We start from the raw sequence: 24491 nt of genomic DNA, 5'->3' as shown, positions 1-24491 counted from the left end.
GTGTTTACTTACGGGTTGGGGATTTAAGGTCGGATCCAACAAAGTAAGGACTGCAACATCTTTGAGTAGATTCCTGGAGAAACCAGCATTATACTGCCACACTGAAGCAGACACTTGTGTTTAGTTCAGAAGTCTAAAGTTGAACTAATTTATGAATAATGATGAATATTAGCCATTGTTCTCAAATATTAATGTTTTCAGAAGCCTTTGCAATGATTAAGTTTCCTGAGATCCATCAATTGAACAGCATTTTCTCACATGGTGTGATATAACTTAGGAGTTTGTTTAGCAACAAGGGGGTGGTGCAGTGGACCGTGGACAGTGCTCGGGGTGGAGACTGAAGGCAGCGACTGTCTCACGGTGACGTAGCAACTTCACGGAAGTACAAACGAACCGTTTTAGCTCACAGCTACTTCAAGCAGGCTGTGTGAATTTGACTCTTAAATGACTGTTTTGAAACGTATATGGTACTTACATAGCCCCTAGACCTCAGTTATCATGAAAAAAGCCACAAAATTTCAGTTTTTACCATATGTGACCTTTAAAACATGTCACTGTCATTCATAAGGGAAAAGAAAATAAATTTCATCGGCAGGTGTTAAAAACATATGTTACATTTGGTTAAAGTATGTGGTTAAAGCTGTAGTCTACGATGTTGAAAATCGGTTGAGAAAGCCTGAGACGGTTAGTAAGTTTAATAAAAACTCATCCCGCCCCTCTGTGCTACCTGATCCCTCTCACCGGGAAACGACCTGAAAAACGTCACCCAGTCAAGCTGTGATTTACTGAGCAGTAAACACATAAAGCCTTGAAGGAATGAACACTTACAATTATGACTGATTGACGTTATTTACTTTCACAGCAACGTTTGGCATACATTTCCCCTCCTGAGCCTCGTTTACCATGGTCAAAAGTGCTACCTAGCGCACATTAATTGCACAATAATTGCACAATAATTATTAGTTAGTATTGCTAAGGTTTTGAGTAATTGTTATAGCAGCACACAGCGCATCTTGTTCAAATTCCGATCGGCTCGAACAGAAACCAGCTAGGCCTATTGAAATTTAAGCACTTTAATAAATATAATTACTTTGACCCGTGATACGTGCTGCTAAACAGCTAACATTCCAATGCCGGGTATTGGATGAGAGCAGTCGACCAATGTAAGCTGTCCGGCCGGAGAGCTTACATTGGTCAACTTCTCTGCCGCTGTACACCCAATAGAGTGCATGGACTTTTTTCATTCTTTTTTTCTTCACATTGTTAGGATTTTGACTGTTGAACCTTAACCAGCATCTAAACGAGGTTATTAATAATGAACAATCTTTGAAATCGTAGACCATAGCTTAAATGTTAATGTTCATCACACTTTTAAATGAATACCTTTACAAAGCTTATCTTTCTTTGTTGATTAATGTAAATTCGTTGTAGCATTAATATTGAGGAGCTCTGTTTTTCTGCATTGTACAGGTTAATGTTTTGTCCAGTTTTGTACCATTACACAGTGTAATGCTGCAGAGGTTTCAGACCATTTACTGTATTGTACACTTCATGCAAATTCTAACACCAAGTACTAAACAAATCTAGGGTCAGTGAACATTTGAGTCATATTTCAGTTCCATATGGATTCTTTGGATATTGAAATACTACATACTTAAAAAAATTCCCATCTAAAGTGCAACAAACTAATTACTGGAGATTAAACTAAAAAAGGTCCCACAAATTATTTTGATGTACTGATATATGCTTCTTAGATTATACAAAAGTGTTGTATTTTCTAAGTTAACTCCTGGTGCCACCTAGTGATAACAACACACTTAGACACATGAATGACTGAGCTGAAACTTCTTTAATTCAACACAATTTTACTGAAGGGCATACAGTAAACTTATACTACCACACAGTGACATTACATTACATATATTTCATGTACTGTTGTGAATGTGATTATTTTACTTATTGTACTGGTGATGTATTGTATTGTATGTGGTGGAATGTGCTGCTCTTCGTGTCTCTTAATTGCCCCATGGGGATGAATAAACTGATTTGAATTGAATTGAATACTTTTCATTTCAGATTCTATGTGCACATACATGTGCAGACGATTCTTGGAATATTTGGGTACATCGCAAACGTATTTACATGTCTGAATTGAAATAAAAAATTATGACTAATCTTTATCTTATGCTACTACAATGGTTATACATGTGAAATACTATAAGCTTAGAACATAACTACTGTATAATTCAGATTCTTTATACGAAATATGTTATAATCAAGTGGGATTCAGTACAGTGCGTGCATTTAATTTCATTATACAATATTTACTATTTAAAAAGATATACATGGTGTAGAATAGAAGATTGGCAGTATTATTTTGATAAGTGTCTTTGAAAAGGACCTGTAAAAACAACATATAAAATAATCAATAACAAAAACATATATGTTATGATGTATATAAAAACTAAAAGACTCACAAAAATGCCACACTGGAAGCATTTAAAGAAATTGTAGACTACTCTAAAAAGCAGTGTTCGAATTGAAGGGGGTCTGGGGGGGTCCCGGACCTCCTATAAGCCTTAAGGGACCCCCCATAAAGCACAAAAATATAAATTAGGGGGGTCCCCTGGTTTTTATTCAAATTAAAATACTAAATAAATTTAAAATCCTCATTTTGCGTGTCACAAAGCGATACTGTCCATTATTTGTACCAATTTCGCAATAAAATAATTCAAATGACTTCTGTCCGAAATAAAGAAACTCGCAAGTGCGCCTCATGCTGTTTTTGGGAGGAATTGACAGACGAGTTAATGTCTCTATCTGCGTGTGGAGTATTTATTACCTCAGTTGCGGTAAGAATCTTTAGCAATCTTTAGGTTTAAGGTTTTTATTTTTTTAATCTTCTCAAACAATTATTTCATAACAGTGGCAAAGCTATCCACTCAGACTGACGGCGCGTCAACCCAGTCACACAAAATATTTTATTAGGAAAGCAGAAGAAATCATGCTTAAATGATAATAAATGATAGTCTCTTTAATACTTAGCCTATCGCTCAACTACGCATCTTTCAGAAATAAATAATTTTTTGTAGACAGTATTTTTTGCATGTGTTTTTTTAAACCTTGGAAAAATGTAACATGCAGGGCCGAAGTGGGACTCATTTTCAGCCCTGGAGTTTCATGTCTTAGACCGGCCCACTTTAGTTCACCACTGACTATATTAAAATAATATAATTAAATCCTCACTGCACTATTCTTTGCAGCCTTGCAATAAATATATTTTCCAAAAATATCGTTTCCAATTCAATGCAAATAGTCTAAAAACAGTTATGATTTTGCCATAATCATGCAGCCCTACCATAAGGTATTTTAATATTATTCAATTAAACTTATTCAAAAACTGCTGAAAAGGATCAAATGTTTTCCCATATATTTTTTCCCCTAGCGTTTTGCATGAAATAGATGAAGAATAACTATTAATAGATTAATCATTGTTACATATATAACTTACCGGTAGATATAAAAAATACGACATTTACCTTCTATCAAGTTATCAACTGCTGAAAAGGATTAAATGTTTTCCCCTATATTTTTTCCCGTTTGCATGAACTAGATGAAGAATAACTATTAATAGATTAATCATTGTTACATATATAACTTACCGGTAGATATAAAAAATACGAAATTTACCTTCTATCAAGTTATCAACTGCTGAAAAGGAACAAATGTTTTCCCCTATATTTTTTCCCGTTTGCATGAACTAGATGAATAATAACTATTAATAGATTAATCATTTTTACATATATAACTTACCGGTAGATTTTTACCCTTTTTTTACCTTAAGTTTATTTCAAATCTAAACGTGCAGCAAGTGCACTCAGACGCGTCTAAAACAAAACTCGTGTTCACAGGCGACCGCTTTGAAAAGCAGAAGGCGGCGGCGCGTCATGCGTTGTCCATGAGTTTTAAATGAATATGGACCCTAATTATGATTATGAACGCAAGAATTACTTCGTGGTCGGAAGTTGGGGCACAATCAACTTGGTCATAAAGCGGTGGGGACGTATATCACCCGCAAATTACGCGAATGGGGCTGCTGTGAGTGCTGGGGACAGCAACCTTCAACCTGGTGGCATGATAACTATCTTTAAAATTATGTATCTTTAAAAAGATTAATTATATTTAATTTATACAGTGAAGAAAACAGTGTTATTATTCATTTGATTCTATTTATGTACCTAAATACTACTGTTAGATCTTGCTTTATTTGTAACTTTGTTCTTTTCTATTTTTATATGCTCATAATTTCCAGTTTTGCTGATCCGAAAATTATTCAATCTATGACTCAAAAAACGCAATGTAATCATCCATTTAACCACTACTATATAGTAAAATTATGTAATTTAAGAATGAGTCCACCCTATTTCACCCCTATTCTGTTTAAAAGTTCTGCCCTTGCCAGTGTTTCACACTAATTTGAGGGGTAAACTTTTTTTAGAGTTTGAGTTAAGGGTAATTTGGGGTTTCTTTGATTAAAACCAGGATCAGATGATTGTTGATCAAGGACGATCACATCTTACGTTGTGAAATCACAGCGACCCTATAATGAGGGGGGTGGAGCTTGGCCGGGGGGTGGGGCTTAGCTAGGGGACCCCCCATAAGCTTTGACATAATTCGAACACTGCTAAAAAGTGTTTTAAATGTAAGGTATAATGGGCTGTGGAATTATTAGAAAAGTCGTGGCCGTTTACAACTCAATGGACAGGAGTTATTGGTAACACTTAACAATAAGGTTCATTAGTTAACATAGATCTGTTGTATAGGACTTGATGTTGATATCCCTTAATGCAATTGAGTGACCCTCTGCCACACTGTTCCTCAGCCCTTCCATATCCTGAGGTTGCTCCTTTCGTGTGACTCAGTGCATAAACCCTTAACATAACTTAACCTCGATCACCCACAATCTCACCACAACACGACCATACACGCCAACCCATTTGACTAAGGCCAGAAGCCCCACTGTCTTCGTTAATGCAGGTTTAGTGGCAAACGGTTCTGTATTGCATACTTTTTGCCGCAACACACAAGACCACAAGAAAACGGCAAAATCTCACCACAACCCGACCATGCGTGCCAACCCGTTTGAATAAGGCCAGAGGCCCCACTGTCGTTGTTAATGCAGGTTCAGTGGCAATCGGTGGCATACTATCTACCCCAATTACCCAACAACACTGGTCTATTGTATAGGATGTTGATATCCCTTAATACTTACCTTAGGCATTGTTGAGACTCTGTGGGATGGTCAATTAAGTGATGGCATCCTTTGGGGTGTCAAGTGGGAGCCCTCCTTCCTGGGTGTTTCGCTGATAGGCCCAGGACACCTCCAGAGGGTTCAGCAGTTAATCCCAGTATCCCAGGTTCACTCCCTAGGTGCCATCAACTCACTTGAAGACCCAGGCAGTATCCTCGCACTCCCAGGAGGAATGGCATTCACACTTGTCCGTCAACTTTCCAACACTGCAGCAAGACACTTAAGCACTCAATTGTGCCGCCAGGTGTAGTGGCCTTGTGTGAGGCTGGTCTTGCATCCCATTAAGATGTGCTTCAGTGTTGTTAGACTTGGGCATAGAGGGCATGCAGGGTCCTCGACATACCATTGGCTTAGGTTTGCGGAAGAAAGCAGGACATCATGGCAGCCCTGACAGTAAAGCTTGCCCTGAATGCCTCCATCTCCCACAGCTCTTTCCAGGAGATCTTCCTCTTCTCCACTCCTTCCCATACCATCCACTGCCCTTGCTTTGCCTGTGCCACAGTTTGGGTGCACCTTCTTGCTTCCTCCTCCTGACGTACCTCCTGGACCACCATTTTGCGTCTCTGAGATGGAGAGGTTTTGCTCCATACTGGTGTACTGGCCCCAAGTCCAAAACCACTCCTTCTCTCCTGCACTCAGCCCACAATGTCCTTGTGTCTGAGTGTTGCCTTTGCCTGCTCAGTTGCAGCCAATGGGGTCCACTTCCCTCCGGTGGAGAATATGGGGGCAGCTTGGGCTACAAATGAATTGCTCGAATCCAGTAGCATCATCTCCAGTCTGACTTTGGCACACTTGTACTCCTCTACCAGACTAGTAATGGGCAGGTGTAGCATCCCTTTGCCATAAAGACCAATTCTGCTGAGGCACCTGGGAAGGCCAAACCACTTCCTTACATATGACCTGACCAATTTCTCCAGCTTTTCCACCTTTGAGAGCGGGACATCATAGAGGGTAAGTGGCCACAGGAGACGTGGAAGTAGTCCATACTGCATACACCAGAGCTTCAGCTTGCCTGGAAGCAGGGTTCTGTCAATGTTCTCCAGGCCACGGGCTACCTCCTTCCTGAGCTGCCCTACTTGCTCTTTGTCTTTAAGGGAGGCATCATACTAACAACCTAGGCTCTTCACTGGCTTCTCTGAGACAGTTGGGATGGGTTCCTCGCCAATGTGTAAGCAGTGATCCGACAGCTTCCCCTTGATGATGGAGATACTTCTGGACTTGCTCGGCTTGATCTTCATGCAAGCCTGCTCAATCCATGTAGGCCCAGACTAGCGGCAGCCTCAGCCCAGGACTAACTCGCTGTCAGCCAACTGTCCATCTAGAGGCCCGAATGACGACCTCCATTGCCAGGGTGAAGGCCAGTAAGGAGATGGTGCAGCTGGCCATGATTCCCACTTCCAGGTATTGCCAAGCTGTTGTGTACTCTGCTGTTGTCACACAGAGTTGGACGTCCTTGAAATAGGCCTTGACAAGGGTTGTGAGTACTGCTGGGACCCTAAAGTAGTCAAAGACTGTCCACAGGAGGTTGTGAGGGACTGAGCCAACGGCATTTGCACTAACGTGTTCTACACAACTGGAGAAGCCTGAGATGCCTGCTTTCTGGATTGACATATCAATCAAGTTGTTTCTTTGCAGGTATCCTGACAGCCTCTGAGCGACCACGCTGAAGAAGATTTTTCCCTCCACGTTTAGAAGGCTGATCTGTCGGAACTGCCCGATCTCTGCCGAGTCCTTGGGGATAAGGATCCCTCCGGCTTTCCACCAGGATGTTGGTATCTCCTTCTTTTGCCACACAACTCTCAGTTTTACAGAGGAATCGCAGGACAGCTGGAGCGTTTTTGTAGAGCCTGTATGGAACTCCATTGGGGCCTGGAGACGATGCGGCCCTTGCTCTACGCACGGTTTCTTCTACCTCACTCCACCTGGGTGGACTGATATCCAGCTCGTGCTCTGGTGGGTTGACTGGTGACATGTCATGTGGGAGTGTAACTTTTTCCTGGTGTCTGTCATCTGTGCAGGAGTTTTTCAGATGTTCTTCCAGGTTGGCCTTTGACATTGAGAGACTTCCGCTCCTCTCCTTGGTGAAGAGACTTCCCAAATTTAAAGGGATCTTTGTAGAAGCGTGATCTTGTTTGCTTCTTTCTTTTGTGCTTCCTCGGGAGGTTTCAGCTCTCCTCAGTGTTGCAAGCCTGCCCTAAATCTCTTTCTGCAAAAGGTTTATACCCTCCTTCTCCTCCTCTATAGCCTTCCTCCATTGCTTCTTCAACTGCCTCATCTCCTTGACAAGGCGATCTATCCCTGTCCGCCTTCTGGACTTGGTGGGGATTGAATGAGTAGCTCATTTGTCTGTGCCTCTGATCCCTTCCAGTATGTTGCAGTGATCGGTGTTGGTCTCCTTCCACATCATCTTGTTGCAGGCTTTTGGCCACTTGACTAATGGTCTTTGCCCCTAAATCTTCTTTTCTGCTGTTGGTCCTGATGGGTTGGGTTCAGGTGTTGTGTATTAAAATTAGTAATTGTTGAAATTAACATTAACAAAGATTAATAAATGCTGTATAAGCGCAGTCCATTATTAGTTCATGTCACCTAATGTAGTTAAAGGAACAGTATGTTAGAAATTTATATCAATTAATCATAAAATGGCCCTGATATGTCACTAGACATTAAGAAATAATTTTCATTTCAAATACGTATATCACTGACAACAGTGGTCTGGCCAGGATATTGTCATTTAAAAAGTGGATTTGCAGCCCTCAACTGATGTTTATGTTGTCATGTTGTGTATTGGCCACCAGGGGTGTATTCCAGAAAGCTGGTTATGTGGCTTACCCGGGTAAGTTTAGGAGTAAGTAAGCGGATAACCTCTGGTTTCGGTTCCAAAAACGGAGGTAACTTTCGGGTTATGTAAGTAACCATAGCAACTGACTCTCTGAAGATAACCTGCTCCGGAGCAGGTTATGTTGCAAGGTAAGTTCATTTTAGTTAATAAAATGAGGCTCCGGAGGAAGTCTGCGCATGCGTGTACTTATGACGAGCGTACAGAGGGCGTGGAAGCATATATTTTGCATAATTTTACAATGTTAAAGCATTTATTTTATTTTATTGCATTTACAGTCGCGAATATTTATTGCTGTCTTAAAAAAATGTGTGTTATGAATTTTTTTTAAAGAAACTATTTTTTTAATAACATGGATTGATATTTGTGATTGGACTAATTACTATACATTTAATTATGTTCATTATTAATATATCTCCAAATATCAGTGGATGTATGAAACACAATTCCATCAGTTAATTAATGTTAACAATAAAGTACATTTCCATATCAATTTTGTCAATTCATAAATAACCTCATCTTTCGCTTACTAGATAATTTGAGATTAATCTAAAGTTATAATAAATGTGTGTGCAAATACATTGTCATTAATGAATCTTAACCTATGTTACTTAAGTGACAATGTGACAATGTTACAGTAAATGGGTATAACAAATAGAAACACATGATGCCTATCATAATAATAATTACTGAGGGACAGAAGTTACCCCTGGCTGCAGTCTCTGATAGGCATGTGCATCTGACCTGGCCCACAGAATGACACCCATGAAGCAAAGGCATGATTTAACACTGATCAGAATGACACAGGTGAAGCACAGACTTCATTAGATGAAACACCATTGAATCACAGACATGGCATAGTGGTCAGAGATTTTCTATTATCAGTTAGAATCATGTACACAATGAAATGAAATTATAAATATATATTTCATAGTATAATATTTATTTCTTAAACATGCAGATCCTTAGCCCTCTCTCTACATTTGATCTATAGTTGGTGTTTTTCTAAATCTCCTTTATTTCTTTAAAATGGGCCTTTTGTAGCTGCTCTCCAGAGCTATCATTTTTGAGCAAAGGGAAATTGAGATATTTGCATATATTAGATGATAAAGGACATATTACAACATGTTACTATTGACACTAATGTAACATTTCTATTCTCCAATTCTGTCTCAGCAGATCCTAATGGTCCAATGCAAATGAAGTGTAATGAAAAGCATTACAGTGTAGTGTAATGAAAAGCATTGCACAACATTATTGAAAATCTGTAAGGAGTGTAAGGAAGCTTTACAAATAAAAGAGGGTGCATAAATCTATCAGCTATCAGTAAATGTTAAAAAAGATGGTGACACAGTGTCATACAAGGAAAGTCCTAAAACTAAACAGGGTCACCCAAAGGAGCAGAAGTAAAATAAGTACAATATAGTGAATATTATCATAATGCATTTTATGCCTACACAATACAATCATATCTAAAAAAAACCCCTTTAAATAAGCCTTATGACAGATTTGCACTTTATGTGCCACAACCCTTGTGAAATTAACCATGGTTTTATTGGTGTATAGTTGTAGTAACCATGTTTTTTTTTTGGTGCATTGATTACTATCAGCAGAACCATGGTTTTACTACACTAACCATGGTTTAACTATGTTTTTTGAAAACCATGGTTATTTTGTGGTTACCATGGTTTTACTGTAACCATGTTTTTTACTGTAGTAAAACCATTGTTACTTTTCACAAGGGAAAAGATATTCATAATTCATATGTTTACAATCATATATAAAATCTATGATTATTTTTACTATATTAATTATTTTAGATTGTTTTAGATTATTTTAAATAATATTGTGTGTATTTTCGTTGAGACACATACAATATTGGACTTAAATGGGGTAAAATAGGTTCGTATTAATTATTTAATTAATTAATTTTATCTGTTTTGTAATCACGCACTTCTAAGTCGATTATAAAACGTTGATTTTGCCAGAAAGTGTTGGTTTATAATGTTATTTCTCATTTAAAAACTTTTAAGTTCTCTGACGTTTCCATGGTGACTCGTGAAATCTGCGATCCATTGACAATGCCTTTATGTTGTTACCGTGAGCGCGCTTTAACTCTGGGTTACTTTCAGCGAGTTGATTGAACTAACTCTTAAACTGTGTTTTGGAACCGACATACCCCGAGTAAGCAAGTTTGGGGTTGATCAACCCAAAGTTCGGGGTTAATCTGATGGTAAGTTAACCCTGCTTTCTGGAATACACCCCAGCTGTGTGAGTGCAGTACCAGTTTTAGCCACAAGTTTTGTTATTGCAATACCAGTTTTGGCCACAATCCTACATACTGTTCCTTTAATTAATGTTAACTAATGAACCTTATTGTAAAGTGTTACCGAGATATTTATTTCAATTATAGCACAACACGAGCCACTATTTAGATGTTTTATATCACATTTATCATTTTGTCCTTAAAAATACTTTGTGGGTAGTATTAATTTCTGAAACAGTTCAACTTAAACTCTTGTTGATGATAGAGAGACAGAGAGAGAGAATGAGAGACCATGCCTTTGCAAGAATGAGACAGATAAGCCTGTAAAAAAGTATCCATATTAAATTATTTGCTAAACAGCACTTATTTTATTGCTAAAAACAATTTATTTTGTGTATTTAGTATAATAAAATGTGTTTGCATGGTTTATAGTAAAAAATCATTATTTTCCACATACAGTACCGTACATTTTTGTTGCTCCAGATTTCACTCTTTTCCTGAAAAGCACAGATTTATAAAGCTCTGTGTCCCTGATTGGCCAGCTAGTCTGTATTTCGTGATTGTTCTATGTACATGCCTCTTACATCAGCCAGAAATGTGATGCTCCTTACCATGTTTGAAAGATTCGGTCACAATGCAATGGTAACACAAGTTAAAGCTCACGTAACACACGCTGTTTCTGCATTTCTGATATTAATCTGGAGTACCTATGGAGTAGTATGACATCCTTTATATCTCTGAAGAGTCTTTAGTTTAATCAGATTTATAAAAGAAAGATTAGCTTTACCGAATCTTTCCGATAACGTACGAAAAAATGAAGAAGGAGAAGTTATAACACGGGAGGAGCGAGTACGAGTCATGCAACACTATACAACACTGTTTTAACTTATGATTCACTACATGTTCGTGTCATTTATATAATATACACGCGCCTATTTCCAACATAAGACAGAAGTCTTACTTACCACGTGTAACTCGTCATGAAAATCCACCGCATCAAACACACACGCAAAACTCCGCTGCTAATCCGGATAATAAACTATATCCATTGTTTCCATAAGGCTGGATGTCTTCTCCTTACATCCAAAAACACACTTCTTGTTGTGCCATTGTTGACTTTTGAAATTAAACAAAGCTGAGTGGCGTGATAAGCTGTTAGCAAGCTCTAGCGTCTCCCGCTGACTGACGGCTGGGCGGGGTTTTCCGGGGGAAGTTTTCCGGCGGAAGCCCATATAAAGAAGTGATACGTATCGAAAACCCCTGAAACGTCAGTTAGAACCGTAATCGAAAAAAATTAGCCGAAACTTGTACGAACCCTGGCGAAGTGCATTCGGCACAGAAATACTCTGAAACACGCCCAACTGCATTTTTGACACTTTGCCTACGTTTAGCATGAGGAAACAACTCTATAACTGTGTTAATAAGTCAGAATGCTTGAAATACCATTAAACCCCCCCTTTAATTTACTGGCTGTGAGTCTGAAGCAGGAGGAATTCTCTACATCACCAATCCCAGAATGTAAACTGTTGCCTACAACCTGTTTGTTTGTTGTCCAAGTAAAGATATTCACGTTGTAGAAGATAACTCGCCTCAAAGTTTACTCTGGGGTATGTAGCTTTTGCTTATCGTTAACGTACTAATACACACCTACACACCAAAGGAAATGTAAAATCGTGAATCTGACCATTGGTGCTCTTTAATGAATTTGTTTCAGTATATATTTAGTATATCGGAACAAGTACGCATATCAATATTTGTTTATTAATCTACTTATTTATTTTGTTTCATAATTTAGCATGAAGCAAAATACTGAACAATCAGTAGCTAGTTTTCCAGCAAAACTTGAAGCAAATCTTTTCAAAATTGGAAAAAAGAAATACAAACAAATGCGAAAGGTTTGTTCCATCAAGTTGTTTGAGTGAATGACAGTGCTATTGGTAAGCTAGTAACTAACAGTAAATAAATGGCATGCTTGGAAAATAGAGACAGGACTGCATGTAGTCACGATCGGGCAAGATATTAATTTAATAGCAGTGCAGCTTGTGATTGCCAAACTGAATGCTGTGCACAGAAAAAGACATGCAGCATTTTTGACAAAGGCACTAGCAGCAAGGAGATTGCGCCCCATGTATTGTAAAGACAACATCTTTGATGGAAGATAGTCAGTCCCACGGATTTAATTTCTACTACATCTGAATTATTTTGGCAAATGCGTTTTCATCTCCCATTACTAGTGTCACAGGTCGGAGCGGACCACAGATGTTGTGTGTCACGCCCCTTCTTAGGTTCCACCTCGAGGATGTCCTAAAACCACCCCAATGACCAGACACACAGAGAGCGTAAGTACAATTAAAACAAACTTTATTTAAATTACTTAAAAATACGGGGAAAGGGGAAAGCTAAAATCCAACTGGAAAGGCACAGTTTCGAGTCTCCTTGACTCCATCGCAGGCAGAGCTCAGGTGGGTCCTTCCTTTGCTTATCTCCTGGTTTTTGCAACGACAAACAGTTTATTCACTGGACTTCTCTATGTTCTGCTTGCAGTGAACCGATCCGGGACACTCTCCTCTTCCTGGGCGTAAGGAGAAACAGAGGGTGAGTATTTAAAGGGTGATGAAGCGATACCTGCGCTTGTTTGTGCCCAACTCCAAGTCGGTCCCGTAGGGGTGTTCCTACTCGCCCTACAGCCAGGGGAGCAGCACTCCTGCTGCCGGGCTCGGCTCTGCCCGTCAGGTTAAAATGTGGGGGGTTGCTGATGTAAGTGTTCTGCCGTTTTCCTGGATGGTGGCACAGGTAAGTACTGCAGGAGGGAGGTCACTCTATTTGCGATGGAAACACAGGTAAGCACTTTATGGGTAACTGAGGCTTTGCTTTCCTCGCAGGCGGCATAGAGCACAATCTGCTAGTTCTCGGCTGTGGACGAAGGGTAAGGGCTTTACTGTTGCTTCAGGTAGCGTACAACTCCTACTACTGGCTCTTAGCTCTAGGCAGAAGGTAAGTATTTTGCAGACGACTGGGTCTTTACTGTTGCTTCAGGTAGTGTACAACTCAAACTACTGGCTCTTAGCTTTAGGCAGAAGGTAAGTATTTTACAGACGACTGGGGCTTTACTGTTGCTTCAGGTAGCGTACAACTCAAACTGCTGGCTCTTAGCTTTAGGCAGAAAGGTACAGACGACTAGGCTTTACTGTTGCTCTTTAACTTCTTAACAGCGGGCGGGTACTTCACATAACATAACTCTTCCTGGGCAGTGGACTTATGAAAAGTAGACTGCGAAGTAGTAGGTAGATGGGGCTTACAGACCTTAAGCGGCGAAAGCGTCTGGACACTGGCCTACGTGGAGGCTCCACTAGACGGCGGTTGAAGCTGGAAACTGTTGTGCTGAGCCTAACGCTTCCCTCTCCTCTCCTCCAGCTGACGGGACAAGAGATCTAGACAGGGGTGAACCTTTGAAGGGGCTCCACAACAGGTAATGTTATCCACACAGCTAATTATCCTCCTACAGCAGCCAAGCTTTCTCCTTGCATATAGATATATATATATACTTTCCGCTTTACTCACACCAGTCTCTCTTGTTGGATTAGTTCACCACCGCCTCCGCAGGGACAGGAAGATCCAGAATGTTGATGCAGGGTATCAATGCAGGGTCTCCATACAGGATGTTGCTAATGGCATTTAAATAAAGATGGCACCTCACCAGCCTCGACGTCCACTTGCTTCACCAAGACTCGTCCAGCCTAGAGGTGATTACTGACGGCACAAACACAGCATAGCACTGCAAGTTTTCAAGTGTACACACTCACGGCAAAGACAAGGACTCACCCACTGCACTCCACACACTCTAAGTACGCTCACCTGTATGCTAGAACTCACAACACTCGCTGAATGGTTTACTACTCCAATATGATGTGGTTTGCAAGTGCTCAGAGGTACTCACAGGCGGAGATAACACTCCCCCTTTGTCTCCTTCTCCTTTCAGCTGTCGGATAATCTTCCCACCATCGGTTACCAATCGCTGGAGATCTTCCTCGGTGACACTTCCATTGAGTATTCCTATTGCAGTTACTCAGAATATATCACTGATTTGCATAAGTTGTCTCACAGATCATCATTTAAATGTTATATACTCAGGCCAGTCACTCTTGTCCTTAAATCCTTCTTCACCCAGTCAATAATATCCTTCGCCTTCTCACCGCTGAATTCGCCCAGACGCTCTACTCCTCTCACCAGATCGGCTAGAACAGGGGTAAGCAAGTTCGGTCCTAGAGAGCCGCAGTCTGCATATTTTAGCCTAAGCACTGATAATCTAACCTGATGTCTAAATCCTAAAGACATTGATTAGCTTGTTCAGGTGTGTTTGATTAGGGTTGGAACTAAACTCTGCAGGACTGTGGCTCTGTAGGACCGAACTTGCCTACACCCGGGCTAGAATAAAACTGCCCTGTTTGCAACTCCTGAAGCTCTTTATATACTCCTCCTCTTCTCTCCTTTGTCCAATCCAAACGCTCGCTTAACACACCTGCGCCTGATGAATCCTAATTTTCCTCCTGGAGTTTCCTGGAAGTGCCTGTGTTTGCATTTTACAGTCCGGGCGGAACCAATCTCCACCAACTTTAGTTCCGCCCCAAAAAGTCACTCTGTGACACTAGCATTTACTATTTTAGATAAATTAAAAATGCGAGCGTAACACTTTTTGCCAATTAAGGGATTTTTTATCAAAATGTGGCGTTTTCATCACTTGTTTTTAATGAGATACTTCAAAATGCACATAAAATCATGGTAATGGAAACATGGCTTTTGTTAATTTATTATGTTTGCTGTTTAATATTTTATTTTCTAAAGGCCAGAAAAAGTCTCATAATTTGCCAACCTCAAGTGTCTCATCAAGTGTCCCATCCAACAAAGGAGGCAACTTCAGAAGCAGTGGAAGAAAGCCTTGGAGGAGGAAAAGGAAGGCATTGAGGTGCTTTAAGCGGACATCAAAAAACAGATTAACATTTCTCCACAGAGCAGAAAACCCACAGAAACGCAGAATGAACACATGTCCTGAGGTTTTTTTGGAAGCTCATGAGAACAGTATGGCAGAGAAAAATTGTGCCAACAGCGTGGTGTAGGGCAGGTCCTGATCCTAAAGGATTAGGCGGCGGAAAACATCAGCCAGTTTCGGCCAATATCTTTACTAAATGTAAGGGTTACAATCTTCTTCAACATCATTGCTAAAAGGATGTCTGAATTCCTTTAAAGAAATAAGTACATTGATACATTAGTACAGAAAGCAGGAATCTCAGGCTTTTCTGGATGCATAAAACACTCATGATTTGGCACCAGATCGAAATCGCAAAGGTGAGGAAAAAGGACCTCCATGTTGTCTTTTTGGATCTTGCTAATGCTTTGGGTCAGTTCCCCATGAACTCCTGTGGGCCGCCTTCACCTTCATTCACATTCCGGAAACCATTACATTTAGGGTTTGGTATTGTCAGAAATTTTCCGGTTCCGCTTCCGCTTCCTGTTCCAGTTCTGCCTAACGATTCCCGGTTCCCGGTTTTGAAATATAAAAATGTAAATGAGAATCAAATCTATTTTTCTTAACAAACGTGCCTGTTTATAGGCGCCGATTTTTTTCCGTTTTTTTTTTTGTAGATTTTTTTCCGGTTTGTTCCCAACCCTAATTACAACCCTGGTTAAATTCTACTTTCAAGACCTGCATTTCTGCTTTACCACAGCTGGTTTTACCATGTCCTGGCAATCCCCGGAAGTTGGCATCATGGCAGAATGCACCATCTCACTCCTGGCCTTAACAATGGCAATGGATGTCATCAACCGGGTGTCAAAAAGGGTAGTGGGGGGCAGCAGCTTAACTTGGGGAACATGCCTTACTACCCTCTTTAGGTTTTATGGATGACATCACTACTCTGACCACCACTGCTCCATGTACCAGAAAACTGCTCAAAAAAAACTGGAAGAGAACATCAGCTGGGCTCGCATGAAGATAAAGCCTTCAAGGGAGTGCTCTTTGACTGCAGATTCATTGGAGAGGAGCCCTTTCGCAACAGTGTCTGACCAGCCTGTTAAGAGCCTTGGAAGGTGGTATGATGCCAGCCTGAAGGATGAGGATCAGGTACAGCAGCTGCGGAAAGAAATCAGAAGAGGGCTGCAAGCCTTAACAACACTCAGCTTCCTCCTGGAAGATTGAAGGCCTGGTGTTTTACAGTTTGGCATCTTCATTGAGTGCAGTTGCCCCTTACCATTCTTGAGGTCCCAATCTCAACTGTGAAGAAGTTGGAAAGAGGTATCACAGGCTTCATCAAGAAATGGCTTGCAGTGACTCCTCGATGCCTTACCACCATAGGGCTCTATGGAGATTGCGCCCTCAAACTGCCCGGTACTAGTCTCACAGAGAATTCAAGTGTGCTTAATTAAGACTCCATAGGACATTGATTGAATCTTGTGATGCAATGGTAACAACGCACCTACCTTGGTGGCAGGTCACAAATGGAGACCAGTCAGTGCAATGGAGGAGGAAGCAGCCACTCTCAGACTTGCAGACATAGTGAGGCACGTCCTGCAGGGAAGGGGAGACCTTGGGCTACCAACTAGGACACCAACCTGAAATAGAGTCAACCTAACCCAGGGACGTTACACTGGGCATCATAACCAAGTCCTTAAGATCCTCGCAGCCCCCCTGGAAAACAAACGGTAGATGCTAGTGGATGTTAGTGGATGTTGGTCGGCAGCTCTTTTTCCTACAGAGATTGCAATAACCCCACTTAGGCATGACATAGTGTTCTGGTCCCCCTCTCTGAAGGTCTTCATCATCAAACTCACTGTACCCTGGAAGGACTCAGTGGATAAGACATACAAGAGAAAACAACTACGCAATGCTGAGCTAGCTGCTGAAGCACAAGATCCCAGATGGAAAACTGAAGTACGCCCAGTGGAGGTGGGGTACAGGGACCTTGTGGCAGTTTCTACCACCAGATTGCTTGGAGACCTGGGAATCAAATGTCAGAGCCTGCACCAGGCCATCAAAGCACTGTTAGAGGCAGCTGAGAGAAGCAGCCAGAGGCTGTGGATAAAGAGACAAAACTCTTGCTGGGCTCCGGCTTGATTTGGTGATTGGGGATACACTGCGGGGACTTGATCACACCGTAGGGCCTTCCTCAACTGAGGATGTTTAGTTACAATGGCCAAAGTGTCCAATGAAGCCTGAGGTCCAGTACTGACGATGTGTTCCTTGGATCACCCTTCAAGGGAGTATGTCCATCCGAAAACTCCACTGTGACAACTACACTTCCAAGGTCAAGTACATTCCCCTGTTACAGGCGTGCACTCAACGGATGTATTATATCTCATCCTGTGTTTGAAAACTGTCATTTCTAGATTGTTTTTTCAGTGCTTCACTGGGTTTTCATAGTTTTTTTGTACTGCAGATAATAGAAAAATTATGATTTTTTTATGGACAGTGATGGTTGTTCACAGACATTTCTGTCTCATTATTGCAAACACAAGACACTCTGTGTCTCTTAAAGTGGAGTAAACTTCACGTCTGTTTCCTAAAAAATTATTGCACACTTAAGCATTCAACACCGTGGTATAAATCCTATTAAAATACTCACATAAACTTTGAGTTCTTTTGAGAAGCCTGCTCTTAGTTTCTGCAAGAACTCTAAAACTGGGAAGTGTTCCTCTAGTATCTCCAAAATTAGAGAAATGTTTTGACAAATTTCATCCAAATATATAATGCTCACTAAAGAGAAAGAGCAACAGCTTTCAGTTTACAAACCTGTCATGCTGTTATTTGTTGGAATATCTTCCCGTCATGCTGTTTTCTCCATTTGGCAAAATAATCTCCTTTACTTTTAACCACTTTGTTTATCTGTGAGATTAAAAGAAATTACAGATTAACTGAAAACAGAGAAATCTTATTTAGCAAATTAAAATTACAGGAGTGGATTAATACACATGAATGAATGTTATAGAGTGATGACAATTACATCAATAAAATGTTATAAATATAAAATTACAGTTAAAACTGGTAGTAAGAATATTAAGGGAGTTTTGTAACTAATATATTATTATATAAATAATAATATTTAATTTACATTCAAGCATTAGAATGTGTGTTCACCTGGGACTGAACCCATGACTTGGGTTTGCGGTGCTAAAGCAATGCTCTAGCAACTGAGCCACATAAACACCTTTTTTAATCATTTGTTTCTTTGAATTTAGAAGCTGATATGCAATTTATTAAAAGAAATCAATTCTTATAAAAAAGTATTTACTTTTTTTTAATCTAAAACATTGTCTTTCTTGCAAGGAACTGCATTCATGCTACATTGTATATTTTTGTATAAGATGTGCCATATTAGTAAACAATGTTGTACTAGTCTTAAAGGGAAACAATCTTACAATTGTGTCTAGTCTTCACTGTCTGACAAAACATAGTCATTCAACTGGTTACACAATTTGTTAAACAGTAATTGAGGAGAGGGCAGGAAATTACAGGGAGAAGAGAGGGGTATTGGATCGGCAAATGACCACGAGCCAGGAATCGAACTCAGGTCACCGAAAGTGCGAAAGCACCGCATATCGGAGCGCTGCCCACTACACCGTTGGCTGATTACACAAGTAAACGGATTTTACCCACCTGGTCCAAAAAAGTCTTCATGTTATTAAGATCATTGACATTTATGTCAGTGCTAGCTGTAATCACAATCTTCACCACATTTTTTCTCACAAATCCTGTGACATAAAAGGGACTTTAGAGAAGAATGATTTCAAACATACTCTAGATATTTCATTTGCTAAAAAAGCGAATGTCAGATATGCTACTTGAATTACAATCCCGCATTCATAATAAATATTTGAAGTTAACTGTGACTCAGTAGTGACGTTTCAGAAATGATCTTACTGATGCAAATAACTCCTGCATGAAGTCCATCCACACAGCTGCTAACACCCCATCCAGTAAATGAACAGTCCCGCAATGTTATCTCCTTTCCAGAACATGCAACATTATCCATCCATATTGTCCCAACAGTTGGACCCACATATGCCTGCGGCACTGGAACTTCACCACAGCCAAGCTCATTACACAGAACTGCAGCCTCTTCTGGACCCCAGGATGTGTGACAAACTGCGCCCCAGTCATCATTATAAAGAATTTGAAGTCTGCCATCACATGGACTTGTACCATTCACCAGCTTTATATCTACAGGAAATATTAGTTTTTTTTATAGAGTATAAGCTTGTACAGGTATTAAATTATATTTTGAGATGTTGAGTCATGAATAGTCATTTCAACTTACCTCGACAGACGACTCCAGCATCTTGTTTATGGCTACAGCTGCTTGTTCCTAATGGCTTTGATGGACAATTTTTCACTGTTGTCTCATTCCCAGAACATCTCACTTCATCCAGCCACACGGGTCCTGAACCCTGTCCAAAAAAAGCCCCGGTTGTTGCTGCTATTGGAGTCCCACATCCCGTGTTTTTACATACCACTGCAGCATCTAGCAAATCCCAGCCAGCATCACAGGCAGTTCCCCATTGATTATTTTTTAAAACCTCCACTCTTCCAGAACACCGATTATTTCCATCTACCATTCTAACATCTAAAGGTGAGTGGATAAAAAACGTAAATGAATGTTTAAAAACAGGAAACAATATGATATGTATACTTTGTCTTATCATACTCACAAAACTGTGGGTAAAAGCCACAAACTGTCTGATATTAAATTGTCAATTGCATCACACTTGGTGGGTAAGTTTTACAAACTACCTTCATGATTGAGTAAATCTACTGTTCAAATGTAAAAAGTTTTTGTTTCTAATTTTTTGCTTGAGACAGCATTGGCTGCGTCCCAAATGGTGCACCTCATGTGATTTAAACGTCTACACCATAGCCTCTACTTAAATTACGCATTAGTTTTCATATATACTTCTGTATCACTGTTCGCATCGATCTGCTATTACACATGCAGAGCGCTAGTAGGCAATGTCCAAGGGCATGTTACAGTATCAAGGATAAAGCCAAAAGAAGCAGCACCTTGTTGTTGGAATGTTGTTGAAATAGCATCATCAGTGACGGAAGTACTATAAGTAGACAGCGCCTTTGTTGCAGCTTGAGTTGTTATATATGAGGAAATGCAATGCATTTTTGCGATATTATGCGGTATTTTTACCTGACAGGAGGGGTTCTAGCAGATCAATCACAGTGCTTGCGGTCCCCACAGAAGTGACACGTGGTTACATTTCTGGAGGTGTGCACGTCAGGCTACACCGTAGGCTATGACGTAGGGAGCTAAGGCGTACAATTAACGCAGAAGTGTAAATTGGGTGTTACGATGGCCAACGCGTGTCCGTTAAGTCCACAAGACCATAGGATATCCCATTTGGCATTTTAGGTTTGACAATGGTGCTCATGGAGACCGTTTTTGGTCAAAATGCGCCCTTGATGCAGACTTATCCTGAGCCCGACAGTCAAAGCAGCATTACATCATGAAAGTGCAGATTTGTAGTTAGACCAGAGTGTTTAGGGTTCCATTTGAAACAGTGCCATAGATGCAATTATCTTCAGACATGTCTGATGCTCACTTTACAATGCATTTGCAAGGCTTATCTCTTTACGTTTCTTTTATGACAGGCACTGGCAAGTTTCAGATTACTTATAGTTTAGTATACTGTCTAGATGAGGTTAAATAAATGCTGCAAAATAGACAAAAGACACATCAATGACTGAACTGAATGTTTTTAATGGGCGGCACTAAGTGTCTTGCACTTAAATTTCAACAGGTCTAAGATCTTTAGTTGGGCCTTTTCAATTGAAAGGTTTTAAAAAGCAAGATATTTAAATTACAAGCCTTATTCATAAAACACATTCTGCAGTAACTTAAATTTAAATCAATTTAAATTATTATGAAATAAAATTTAAATTCGTAAAACTCGTAAAATATGTACGTATTGTTATGTGTCATGTTGGAATTGGGTATGCCTGGTATAATGTTATAACTCAGTCGTTCTAGTTTTGAATTTGAAAATATTCCACTTGAAGGCATCATTATCGCTTTATTTTTCTGGTCAGCGTGTACCCTTATCTGCAGCTTGTTATTCCCTTTCTCCCATATTTATGCTATTGATACATTAAAAATAACTAACTCAGAAAAATTGTCCAGAACAGTGCTTGAAGTGGACATTTGACCTGTAAACTCAGCACAGGTATATGGTTAAATCATCAATGACGTCAAGATTATGTAAAAAGTAAAAAAAAACTTTAACACAAAATTTTATTGAACAACATGTCTTCACACACACACACACACACACACACACACACACACACACACACACACACACACACACACACACACACACACACACACACACAGGCACATCAAACACAGTGTGGCCAACTTAGCAACCTTAGGATGCTAAAAAAAGATCTTACCATTGCAAACAACCCCAGCGTAATATCCGTCCGCACAACTGCTGCTTGCACCCCATCCAGTAAATGGACAGTTCCGTACTGTTGACTCTTTTCCTGTACAAGCAAGATTATCCATCCATATTGGCCCAATAAATGGACCCAAATATGACTTTAGCTGTACAGCCCCACCACAGCTAAGCTCTTCACACACAACTGCAGCTGCTTCCAGACCCCAGCCAGTGTGACAAACTGAACCCCAGTGATTATTATAAAGAACTTGAAGTCTGCCATTGCATGGACCCGTACCACCCACCAGCTTTATATCTGCAGGAAAAAAATTCACATATACAGTATAAGCTCATTAAGACATACTAAATTGTACTCTTATTAAACCTTTATTCATAAAAGATGATTTCAGGTTACCTCGACAGATGACTCCAGCATCTTTTGAATGGCTACAGCTGGTTGTTCCTATTTCATCTGATAGACAAGTTTTTACTGTTGCCTCATTCCCAGAACAACTTACATCATCCAGCCAAACGGGTCCTGAACCCTGCCCAAAGGAAGCCTTCGTTGTTGCTGCTATCGGAGTCCCACAGCCCATGCTATTACACACCACTGCAGCTTCTGCTAAATCCCAGCCAGAATCACAGACGGTTCCCCATTGATTATTATATAAAACCTCAACTCGTCCAGAACAAAGATTATCTCCAGCTACCAGTCTAACATCTAAAGGAGAATGATTGAAAACCATAAGGAGATGTGTAAAAAGGATTCTTGCGTTTTGTTTTCTACAAATCTTGTAATTCTGTTCAATGTAATGCAGTGTTACATAATCCCAAATACAGACAATGTATATATACAGTCGCCAGACACTTTATTAGGTACGTATAGGTATACCTTACCAATCTGTTATGTCCTGCTCAAGCTGTGCTGGCAAAATTCGGCAAAAATCGATCATCTTGGTAATCTACATTTTCTGGATCAGATTCGGCTCATATTGATAAGGTAGTAAAGACTATGGGGCTGTCCACATGGAGACACGTATCACTGTATACGTATAAATTTGTTATCGTATTGCCGTTTCATCCACACTGATCCAACGTTTTGGGAGACTGAATCCGCTATTTTTTGAAACCGGGTCCTAAAGTGGATAAATCTAAAACCGACACCCTTGCGGTTTCGTCTGTACAGCCAATCCGTATATTTTGTAAAGCGAAAACGTCATCACATCACGTGTCGGAAGCGTCACACGTAACAGCAACAACAATAACGGTGGACTACGTAATTGTGTTCATGCTACAGAAGCTACTAAAGCCTACTAGCTTTATTACAGCAAAATCTATTGCTTCTATGCAATTGTGGTGACCAACAAGCGATAATGGACAACACCATACGTTGGTTATGCGCATGCTCAAAGTCTTCTTCTCCGTGTATAGTGTATATCTGTGGCAGAATTACAGCGCCCCATACTGGTCCGGCATATATACTACACCGCTTTCAGTCGGTTTCAGTGGTTTTGTGTTTACGGATTATTTTTTTAGAGCAAAGAAAAAAAATGATCGTGTGGACATAGCCTATATGAACTCCTGTTAGCATTGCATTGAGAGCTAATCATCAAAACATGGTAAGGAGCATCACATTTCTGGCTGACGTCAGAGATATTCAGGCCAGTCAAAATAGGTGCTCTTTAACACAAACTGCTAATCAGCCAATCACATTGCAGCAACTTTAGGAATCTAGATGTGGTAAAGAGAACTAATGGTCCAACCAAGCATGGGGAAGAAATGGGATTTAGGCCCTGTCCATACCTACAGTTTTTTTTTAACAGCTTTTCTATGCGGTTTAGCCGATCGTCCACACGCAAACACAGTATCAGCTGAAACCAAACTGTTATGAAAACACCTGCTAGGGTAAAGATTTTCAAAAACACCGGTTGCAGCGTTGGTGTCACAGGTCGGGGCGAGCCCCTTCCACGTTCCCACCTCGAGGAGGTCCCAAAGCCACCCCAATGACCAGACACACGAGAAAAGAGTTATAATTAAAATCATAAATCTTTATTAAGTTACTTAAAATGTTAAAGGGAAAAGGGGGAAGGGCAATTTAAAAACAAAAATCTCTTCGCCTCCAGGCGGGGCTTCACGGGGCAGGGGGGCCGAGTTTTCGGGTCTTTCCCTCTTGATCCCGTGGCGTGCTCCCCTTCTCCTGGAGGCAGATCAAACAGAGTGTATACTGGGTTAGATGCATGTCATAATACAACTCTTCTGCTTCCCTCCACAGGCCCACGTGGCGGGCAGAGGTGTGTGTCGCACAGGACTGGACTTCTCCTTCCTTCCTCTAGGTGCGGACTACAAGCAAAGGTAAGTGATACACAACACTGGACTTTTCTCCCTCTTCCAAGTATGTGCTGTAAGCAAAGGTGAGTAATGCACGAAACTAGACTTTACTTCCTCTCCGTAGGTACGTGCTGTAGCGAAGGTAAGTGACACACAAAACTGGACTTTTCTTCCTCTTCCAGGTATATGTTGTAAGCAAAGGTAAGTGAGGCACAAAACTGGACTTTTCTTCCTCCTCCAGATATATGCTGTAAGCAAAGGTAAGTGAGGCACAAAACTGGGCTTTTCTTCCTCTTCCAGGTATATGCTGTAAGCAA

At 40.4% G+C, this 24491-nt stretch overlaps 1 protein-coding gene across 1 annotated transcript; it reads right to left on the bottom strand.

Annotated features, from left to right (window-relative positions):
- Positions 1-1935: 1935 nt before the first annotated feature.
- On the bottom strand, positions 1936-22471 carry LOC135747187 (CD5 antigen-like). Its single transcript, XM_065265855.1, has 7 exons — positions 22262-22471; positions 21860-22162; positions 19722-20027; positions 19325-19624; positions 19061-19155; positions 18197-18289; positions 1936-2401 (listed from the first exon to the last, which is right to left on the bottom strand). Exons 1-6 carry the CDS (start codon positions 22440-22442, stop codon positions 18200-18202), a joined length of 1275 nt encoding a protein of 424 aa, XP_065121927.1. The 5' UTR covers positions 22443-22471; the 3' UTR covers positions 1936-2401; positions 18197-18199.
- Between the last annotated feature and the right edge of the window lie 2020 nt (positions 22472-24491).

The sequence above is a fragment of the Paramisgurnus dabryanus genome, chromosome 1, assembly GCF_030506205.2.
Source record: "Paramisgurnus dabryanus chromosome 1, PD_genome_1.1, whole genome shotgun sequence".
Classification (NCBI taxonomy): Eukaryota; Metazoa; Chordata; class Actinopteri; order Cypriniformes; family Cobitidae; genus Paramisgurnus; species Paramisgurnus dabryanus.
This window is presented reverse-complemented; position numbering and strand designations above follow the sequence as displayed.

What these genes read in the sequence shown, in the direction of transcription:
- LOC135747187 (XM_065265855.1), bottom strand. Translation starts at nt 22,442, where the DNA reads ATGGGCTGTGGGACTCCGATAGCAGCAACAACGAAGGCTTCCTTTGGG. An exon ending in TGCTGGAGTCATCTGTCGAG is followed by an intron (nt 22,163 to 22,261) that starts GTAACCTGAAAT and finishes TTTTTCCTGCAG; the next exon opens with ATATAAAGCTGGTGGGTGGT. An exon ending in TGAAGACTTTTTTGGACCAG is followed by an intron (nt 18,290 to 19,060) that starts GTGGGTAAAATC and finishes TTAATCTCACAG; the next exon opens with ATAAACAAAGTGGTTAAAAG.